Source organism: Lissotriton helveticus, chromosome 3_1, assembly GCF_964261635.1.
Source record: "Lissotriton helveticus chromosome 3_1, aLisHel1.1, whole genome shotgun sequence".
NCBI lineage: Eukaryota > Metazoa > Chordata > Amphibia > Caudata > Salamandridae > Lissotriton > Lissotriton helveticus.
Genome location: NC_136061.1, coordinates 1,961,018,884 through 1,961,028,931, shown reverse-complemented (window position 1 = coordinate 1,961,028,931; position 10,048 = coordinate 1,961,018,884). Strand labels below are relative to the sequence as shown.

Sequence of the window (10,048 nt, the reverse complement as noted above, 5' to 3'; positions counted from 1 at the left end):
GAGTACATTTCCAACATGCCTCAGTATGGGAAAAGATTAGAGAAGATCTGATGGAAAACACTTGAAAATGCCAAGTTAGTAGATCTGCACAGACTCAAAAGGGCATTCCAATTCTGGAACAATTGCTTACCACTACCTTCAGTCCATGTATGTAGATCTGCAGAAAGGTAGCTCAAAAAAAGGGAATTGGTATTATTGAAATCCTAGTATGGTATAAGCCCTAGCATAATCAGAGGCTATATCATGGCTCTTATATAATAAGATTGCTTCCATACTGTCACTGCACAACATGGCACGTATGGGAAAAGTGGATTTTGTTACAGGGCAAGTAGATTTATGAAGCAACCTTCACCACGGACAAGCACATCTTTCATTAAATTCCACACCCCTGGTTTACACTGTACATAGGTAGGCACATTAAATAATATTTTCTAGCGCATTGTGCTTTGGATTGCTTTTACTTCACATAGTTGTGGAAGCTGACATGTCAGTTTGGAGGTGGGTGGGGCTAGAGAAGGTAGTTAGAATCCAGTGTGTGAAGTGTTCTTCATCTGCTGTCCACAGTTGTGCACAGTTGGCCTGTAGATGAGCAATTGTGTTTTGGTGTACTTTTTTCTGAAGCTGATGTAGTTTGCCTCAAGAAGGATCAGAGCAGACACAGACTCCGGGATCCCAAGATCCAACTTCCACGCTTCTGACACTTGTTAGGAGAGTCCTGTCTACATTTGCAGGAGAAAAGTGTCCTTGGGCCTGTTGTGATCTGTTCTATTTTAGAATACATACCAATATTTTAGAACAGGGAAGTGGAAGATTACATAAAAAAAATAAAGCGTGGGAATATTTTCTGCCCGTTGGCTTCTTTTAAAGCAGAGCCAGTTTCAGATAGGACAGTGCTAAAATAATATCGGGAGCCTCCTGCCTGAATCAGGTCTATTGGCATGTAGGTTTTGCAGGTATTTTTGAATCGGGCTTAGTAGGCCTTATAGTGCAAGACACTTTGAACGCATTCCTCACACCCACTGGGAGCCAGCGCCAGTGTTTATGCCCAGCTTTTTCAGGAATGAGAGATCATACTTTTACATCAGCCATCCCCATGCCACTCGCCAACTGTGGTCAGATCAGAGGGCGTTAACAGTTTTCTGTTGAATGATGAAATGCTCTGCTTTCATTTGTGGTGGAGAGAGCTGCTTAAAAATGATACCAGGGGTTGCTTATTTTTAGTGAGGTTGACTACGGCACAGATGAAAGCAGGTCACTTGACAGGGGTTTAATGTTTCAAGGAATAATAATGCAACAATTCCAGATACCTCAATCTCCCTTCACTTCCGGTGATGTAATTCTATAAGTCACTGATACTGAACCGGCTCCGCCATATAAATAAACAAACAAATACCCAACCCCCCTCCCCAAGCTAGGATAGACAAACATACTCAGCCTCACAAACACCATCAGATACACATGCTACCAAAACATTCCTTCTGGAGAATAGGGAGCATGATCACACATTCAAAGTAATCAGTTTACATGGTGAGCCCCGGTGGTGGCTGGTGACATCTGAGTGTTGCATCGCAAACAAGAAAGCAGATATAACAGGTATATGGGAAGTTTGGTGCAGGTAGGGCCTTCCTTCAAGAACATTTTGGTAAAGAAGTGGGCAAATAGTGCACAATAAAGACAATTAGAGTAAGCAATGTTTATAAAAGCACTTTGAACGTGTTGACTCGACAACGCTCTATAGCTTACTGAATTTCAATTGTTCAAGAATTACTGTAGTGTGCAAACTGTACAATGCGACAAGCATGGTTGTCACAGCACTGAATCTCATTGGTTAAACTGAAAATCTCCATGCCATATTGATGATCTTATAACGAGCATGGACAGAGAAAAAAGAAAACGTAAATGTTAATTACGTTTTGATAAAAAATTGAAACATTGGCTTGTACATATATTCAAGTGTGTATATATATATATATATATATATATATATATATATATTTGTGTATATATATATATATATATATACATATATATATACACATACACACACACACACACACACACACACACACACACACACACACACACACACACACACACACACACACACACACACACACACACACATATACAAACAAAGTTGCCTGCTGTAAGAAGATCCACACAGGTGAGTAACAATCCGCCTAAGTTTTATTGAAGAAAACAGCGGTGTCAAGCAGCAGAATGTCTCGCCATAATTCACTGTGCTGCCCAACGCGTTTCGTGCGCTGAAGCACTTTATCAAGGGCTGCGGGCATCTCGGAGACATACAAAAGCGCGGCAGTTTCTGGAAGGACTTATGAACAAATTGTCCCCGCCCATGTGGGCGTGGCCGTCAACACAGCCTGATGGGCGGAACAATTTGTTCATAAGTGCTTCCAGAAACTACCGCGCTTTTGTTTGTCTCCGAGATGCCCGCAGCCCTTGACAAAGTGCTTCAGCGCACGAAACGCGTTTGGCAGGACAGTGAATTATGGCGAGACATTCTGCTGCTTGACACCGCAATTTTCTTCAATAAAATTGAGGCGGATTGTTACTCACCTGTGTGGATCTTCTTACAGTAGGCAACTTTGTATGACTGTATTGAAGCGGCCCAGCCTGAGCCGCAAGAAGTGTCCCGCTGCAGTTTGCAGCCCTTCAGTGACGCTACACAGCGCTGCAGAGATAAGGACGGGTGAAGCCTGTTGGAGAAACATTCATGAGCAGGACAAACGTTGTGAGTGTTCTTCGCAACCCACTTGGGATTTTAATGACTTTTAAAGAGAGCGCAAAGGCTGGCGACTCACTTGAGTAAAGAGAGAGGCACTACGAGTTCCATCAGGCTGTGTTGACGGCCACGCCCGCATGGGCGGGGACAATTTGTTCATAAGTGCTTCCAGAAACTGCCGCGCTTTTGTAATTCTCCGAGATGCCCGCAGCCCTTGACAAAGTGCTTCAGTGCACGAAACGTGTTGGGCAGGACAGTGAATTATGGCGAGACATTCTGCTGCTTGACACCGCTGTTTTCTTCAATAAAATTGAGGCGGATTGTCACTCACCTGTGTGGATCTTCTTACAGCAGGCAACTTTGTTTGATTGTGTGTGTGTGTGTGTGTGTATGTGTATATATATATATATATATATATATATATATATATATATATATATATATATATATATATATATATATATATATATATATAATAATGGTGGGAGCCTCTAATCTCTTCTTAAGAACGTGTTCAACATTTTCTTCTCAAAGCCTAGTTATGACATCAGTAAAGACATTTAATATAATAGACATAGCTGCTTCGTTCTATAACCAGAAAACATCAAATTGCCTTTGATATAACAATTTTTAGTACTTCAAAGATTTCTTTATTAATTAACTTGCAAATTAAATCTACTAAGACAATACAAGCTAGTGAGATTTTCAGGACTGGACACAGGGAAACAGCAAGACAAATGTCAAAGGGTGCCCCACAAGGCGCCTAATGTGATATATGCAAGGGATGAAGTAGTATGATTGCATCACCACCATCTCCCACCCCTCCAATTTGCTGGAACTCCATTAGCCCGCCTCAGTTCACTACATCAAAACCAGGTACATTATTACAAACAGTGATGATCTAGTGGGCCAGCAAGGCTCCTCTTATCTTGGGGGCACACTCACCATCTCTGTTAGCTATCACAATCCTGCAGTCAGGACATCATCATAGCAGATTAAGGGTACAAAAGGAAAAAAATAAGGGCCCAGACATTTTTCACCTATGTGCCCAGGAACAATATCCAATGTATAAATCACATCAAATCTTTGCTACACTGCAGCAGTAGTGTTGGAAGACACACTTCTTGAAAGAACATACTACATCACATGAACGTAACAAACCACTAACCAGTTACCAGTCCTGTCAGTAGTGGACTGTAGAACCCGGACCCGAACTTTCCTGCGTTTGTGGGCAAATTCCAGCTACACAAGTACAAACACATATTAATCTTCTAATCAGCACATTCCTCACTGGAGTGATACATCTTAATGAATGTTAATTTGCATTATATTCACAAGTTGGGAGCACCACATGTTCTAAATATGAGTGCCATTACATCCAACAACAAACTAGAACAACAAAGTAATTAAAAATGAAACAGTTTTTTTTGGAGCAGATAGCATTTGCATAGACGGCAGTGTCAACCTACACAACGTAATGAGATAGGTGCTGCTAAAACAAATATATTGAATTTGTAATGTCTCAAATGCTCAGTATTGAGTTTAAGAGCATCCATTTTGCAAAAAAGACTGCAGCCTGGCATACATCGCTGATTTCACAGACTCCAATATCTGTACAACAGAGCAGGTCACAAACTGCCAGTATTATAGAAACGTTAAGATTAACACTTGTTGTTCACTTCTTGTAGATGAAATCAGCATGTCTGTCTTTAATAGCTGCAAACTTCTCAATTACTTGAATATTAAAGTCTGGGATTTGCTTAACAAGGTCTCTCTCTATAGATAGCATTGCTAAAGCATTTAGTCCTTCTTCCATCATTGTGCTCCTCAAGAACATCTTGATTCTTTTCAAAGTTGGAAAACATCGTTCTGACTCTGTTGTTGTCATGGGAGTAGTTAGGAGTATTTTTAATAAGGTCATTGTCTCTGTAAGTGAGTTTTCCATATTAAGTTTTTGAATTAAAGCGAGCAATGAAACAACACCCTTAGCCTGCCGATAGACATGCATTCCATATAGTACAGTTAACTCCATTCTTAGATCCTCTTTGTTGAGTATAGGATATGTTTCCACAGCTTCATGCAGTGCTTGCTCAGGGAAAGAAATATCATAATTTGCAAACTGGTCACTTTGTAGTAATGTGGCACTCACCAAATGCTTTGTAAAAAAAAAACGTTGCTTTGCATGCTCAACAATAGTGTCACATATTTCCTTTGCAATTCGGACCAGACTGCTGATGCTTTGTCTGCCTTTTGAAAAAATAGAATCTTTTGGTAGTCGGCTGTCTAAACTGTCAATTCCTTCTCGAACTTTGTTCATGCCGGTGACAAACTGAATTGTAGCCCATTGTATAAATACAGTCTCTATATCTGGTTTTTGTAGCTGGTTATGGAATGTGTCAACAAGAGACATTATTTCATGAAACAAAAACAGAAAGAATTGGAACTCCCTGTCGTGAAGTGCTCTAGTAAAGCCACGGGCCTCACTTCGAGTTTTGATTTCAAAGTCGCCATTGGCTTCAATGGCATCGAAACATTCCTCAAGATCAATCCTACATTCATATATTAGGTTGACTGTGCGCATGTTAAAGTTCAAACAAGGTGCAGATCCATTTGGAACCCTACTCTCCACGATGTCCTGAAGTATTTTGGTTCTTTTGGATGAACCTGAGAAGAATGCTGCAATGCCGGCTACATCCAAAAAGAAATGTTTGGCATCAGAGATCTTGACTACTGCTTGTGGCACAATATGATTTAGTTTGTGGGCATAACAGTGTACATAATGAGCATTAGGGTACACATCTCTAATTTTTTTCTGTGTTCCACCAAATATTCCACTCGTAACTGAGGCACCATCGTAGCTTTGTGCAATTAGTTTTTGCTTTTCAGAGTGCTCTGGAAAAACCAAGTCCAGTTCAGTAAGCATAGATGTAGCAACAGTTTCAGCAATGGAGTTTCCAAAATGTATAAAACCGTAGAATCTTTCTACTAGTTTAATGTCATTTTCAATATACCGAAAGATTAATAAGGCCTGTGATTTATTGGCCGCATCAGCGGGGTTATCAGCCTGAATAGCTACAAAGTCTGTGGTTTTCATCTGCTGGACAATGTAGCTTCTTATAATCGCTAGCATACATTCAAGAAGTTCGTTTTGTATGGTTTTAGATGTGCCCTTTAACACTGCAACATTTTCTAAATGAGCTTCCATTTCATGGTCTAAGCTTGCCATTAAATCTACAAGGCCTCTATATATATAAGGATTGGAGGTGCTTTCAGTTTCATCATTCCCTTGTAACACACGTTCAAAAGCATCACAAAAGCGAATGCAATCAATTAATGTTGACAGTATGCGTCTATTTTTATCGACTGCTTCATTGTGTTTCAATATTGCTCTTCGGTATGTGTCGCTTATTTGGGATTCAATGGTTTCCTTTCCCAACATTCCCAGTCTTGTCACGTTTTCCAAATGACACCTCAAGTGTGCATGTTTCTTTATTTTATTTGCCAAATGCTTCAAATTTGTCACGCCATTTGCTGTCCAATTAAGGTCACCACCAAACAGCAAGCAGGGAAAGCAGAACAGAGCATTTTTTGAAGTACTTCCTGTAAGCCAATCAACTTTTGTGTACCACGTGTTTGAGAATGTACGTTTGTATATCTTCCCTCTATCTTGGAAAGTTTGTTGTAGTTGTAGATCTGGCCGGTCAGGTCCTAATCGTTTTATAATTAATTTGTTTTCAGGACTCAGTCCGAGGAATGGATTTGCAAGTAGCTGCTCTACTGTATTCATGGTCTCTTACAAATATTAAAGGTACCTGTAAAATTGAAATACAATATGTAAGATTATGCAAACTTTTTTTTTTTTTTTTAATAGAGACTTTACTCATGTTTTCACAGGTTTATACACAATACAATCAGCCAGCTTTATTATACAAAAAAACAGTACAGTAACATTTACGCTTTTGATGCTTGGTGGGGAACCTGGCTACTCTGGACGTTAGGGTCATTGGAATAAAGAAAACTATATCTAAACTTTTATACATGTCTATGTATGTTGTCCACTTTATAATCCACAAATACATTTTTTTTAAAATGACTTCTCTCCATTTTACCAATATGATCTCAACTAACCCATATGTACTATCTGATTCGGGTCCTATATGAGCATAGGTGGCTGCTTATATGTGTACTTTTCAGAGGACGGCAGGAACAATGGAGAGGAGGGAGGGCGAGGGGGGAAGAGAGAGTGGGAAGAGAGAGTGGAAATGAGGGTGGGGGGGCATTTTACACAACGCGCTCTCTTTGCAAGAGCCGGATACCTTGTCTTGTTGAGCTGGACCATGCCGGTCCAGGTGCCCTCCTTACACGCCAGTATAGGTTAGTAGGGTATTGCTATTGCCCCACATGGGGGACCCACTCATCCTTTGGGGGGGGGGGAAGGTGCATTCAATTTCCCTTCCACAAACGACAAGTAAGAACAATTGTTGCTTACCTGTAAATGGTGGGTCTCCAGTATTGGTGTCTTACATAGATTCACATGCTTGAATATTCCCCGTCGTCGAAGTGGGAGCCCCACGATAAATAAATTAGTAATAAAAACCAACAATATATGTAAATAGAAACATAATTACATACATTCTAAAACCATAAATACTTATAAGTACCAAGGTTAGCAGTAACACATAGGAATACATTAGAAGAAAAAACCACTTTCATAACATATCCAAGTCATTATGTTAGTCCAAACTACAGCCAATCAGGCGCAATCACCCCTCTAGAACCTTCTCCTCAGAGGCTCAGGCCCTCAGATTTTCGTAGCACCAGAGTGACAAGAGTCTAGGAGGAGAAGCGAGCCTCTGAGGGGAAGTGGGTGGGTCGCATGTGAATCTATGAAAGACACCAATACTGGAGAACCACCGTTTACAAGTAAGTAACAATTGTTCTTCTCCAGTATTGGGGTGTCTTTCATAGATTCTCATGCTTGAATAGAATAGTGAGCAGTAATAGCTGGCCGCAAGGCAAAATAGCAGTGCATAAGCATACAATGCATTGAAATCACATAAAGCTGCCAGACAGATAATTTACTCATGCAGGCGGAGGGAAGGAAAGAGGCTCGCCTTATTTAAAAAGATTACGAAGCACCGCTTGGCCCACAACTGAATCAGCTTCGTTGATCGTCTTGAGGCAGTAGTGCTTTGTGAAAGTATGACTGCTGGACCACGTAGCTGCTCGGCATATTTGATGAAACAAACAGGGCATTAGAGGAAGACATCGCCCTGGTGGAATGAGCCCGTACTGTAGATTGAAGAGGCTTGCTGGCCTTCTGATCACAAAATGAAATTGATGAGGAAATCCAAGGTGCAATAGTTGGCTTGGTAACAGAACGCCCCTTGCGCATGCATCCGTAAGCAACGAACAGTTGATCAGACTTACGAAAGGGCGCTGTCCTGTCGATGTAGAATCTAAGGCATCTTTTAACGTCCAATGAATGCAAACGTTGCTCCGCTGGAAATTGAGGATTAGCAAAGAAAGTCTTTAAGAACACTGGTTCATTGAGGTGAAAATCAGTCGGCACCATAGGCATGAATGCCTGGTTTGTGCCTGCGACAGTCCGATTTGAAATGAAGAAAAGGAGGCTGAATGGTAAAGGCATGGATATCACTCACGCGACGTGAGGAGGTCAAGACAAGAAGGGCCACCTTCCAGGTCAAAAATTTCAAATCCGCTTTGTGAACGGGCTCAAATGGCGTCTTCAACAATTGCGCCAAAACAACACTGAGATGCCAGGTAGGACGCCGCCGAATGGGCGGGAACATCCTGAATAGTCCTTTGAAAAAGAGTTGAATGAGAAGACCCATCCAGCCAGAAACGAGATATTGCCGCTAGGAATACCTTCAAGTGGAGTGATTGAGCCAACTGCAGAAAGAACGGCAGAAGCTGAGCAGGAGAGGAGTGCACGGGATGGATGTCGGCAGAGGCACACCAGTGACAGAACCTTTTCCACTTTTGCTTATAAGCTAAAGCTTGTAAGTCTTTACTGTGGACGGAGCTCTCGCATTGGCAACAACGTCTCTACATGCTGGAGAAATATTCAAGTGGGCAAATTCAAGGTGCTCAGGTTCCAGGCCGATAATTTGAGAGAGGAGGGGTCCGGATGACAGATCTGACCGTTGTCCATTGTGAGGAGATCCGCTCGAGGACGAAGGAGGATGGGTTCGCACAGTGAAAGAAGCAGCAGCTCCGAGAACCATGCTTGTCGAGGCCATCTGGGAGCGATCAGGAGAATGTGGCCCGGCTGTCTCCGCATTTTCCACAACACTCGAGGAACCAGCGGAATCGGCGGAAAAGGGTAGGCGAATAGATTGCACCAGTCCATCAAAAGGGCATATCCGCATGACCCTTGATGGGGAAGTCAACTTGCATAAGACGGGCATTTCCGGTTCACAGGGCTTGCAAACAGATCCATGTTCGGGCGACCCCACAACCGAAAGATGAAGTCCAGAGTCGGCTGATGCAACTCCCACCCGTGGGTCAAGGACGCAGACCTGATGAGGGAGTCCCCTAGGACTTTAGAGATACCTGGTAGGTGAACCACTGTTAGGGTTATTTGGTGACGGAGCGCCCAGTCCCAGATGCTCTGTGCCAGCTGAGAAAGGAGCGGTGACTTGGTGCCGCCCTGTTTGTTCACATAGTGCATACTGGTGGTATTGTCTGTTTGAATGAGCACAGATTCTCCCTAGAGCAGAAGATGGAAAGACTTAAGCGCCAGGAAAATGGCCATGAGTTCCAGTCTGTTGATGCGCCAGGAACGTTGAGACAGGGTCCACTTGCCCTTTATGGATAGCCCCTGAAGATGTGCGCCACAGCCTTCCAGGGAGGCATCCGTGGTAAGGATAAGCTCCAGAGTGAAGGTTAGGAAAGAAGTACCGGCAGCGATGTTTGACTGTTGAGCCCACCATAGGAGAGCAGACCTCATCCGAGCGGTCACCAGGACCAGATCGTTGAAAAAGCCGGTGACGTGACGCCACTACTTGTCCAGTTCCTCCTGAATTGGGAGACTCTTGAGCCAGCAATTTGGGATCAGGGAGATGCAGGAGGACGCCATCCCGAGAAAGGATTTCAATACACGAACTGAAACAGACCCTTTAGAACGGATGAGAGCCACTAGGCGTAAAATCCGCAGCTGGCGCTCGTGATACACGAATGCCTTCCCCAGCGAAGCATTCAGAGTGGCGCCTAGAAAAGTCCTGCAGGGAGCTGGATCGACCTGAGACTTCTCGGTGTTGATGGACAGACCAAGAGAGTGGA

At 42.7% G+C, this 10,048-nt stretch overlaps 1 protein-coding gene across 2 annotated transcripts in view; it reads right to left on the bottom strand.

Annotated features, from left to right (window-relative positions):
* Positions 1-3,370: 3,370 nt before the first annotated feature.
* Positions 3,371-10,048, bottom strand: part of LOC144824029 (zinc finger MYM-type protein 1-like) — a 93,147-nt gene continuing 86,469 nt past the window's right edge. For both annotated transcript variants that reach the window (XM_078683064.1, XM_078683065.1), the window contains one exon: positions 3,371-6,555. In XM_078683064.1, the coding sequence (XP_078539190.1) occupies positions 4,419-6,530 (2,112 nt within the window). In that variant the 5' untranslated portion in view covers positions 6,531-6,555 and the 3' untranslated portion in view covers positions 3,371-4,418. The remainder of the gene's footprint in view (positions 6,556-10,048) is intronic.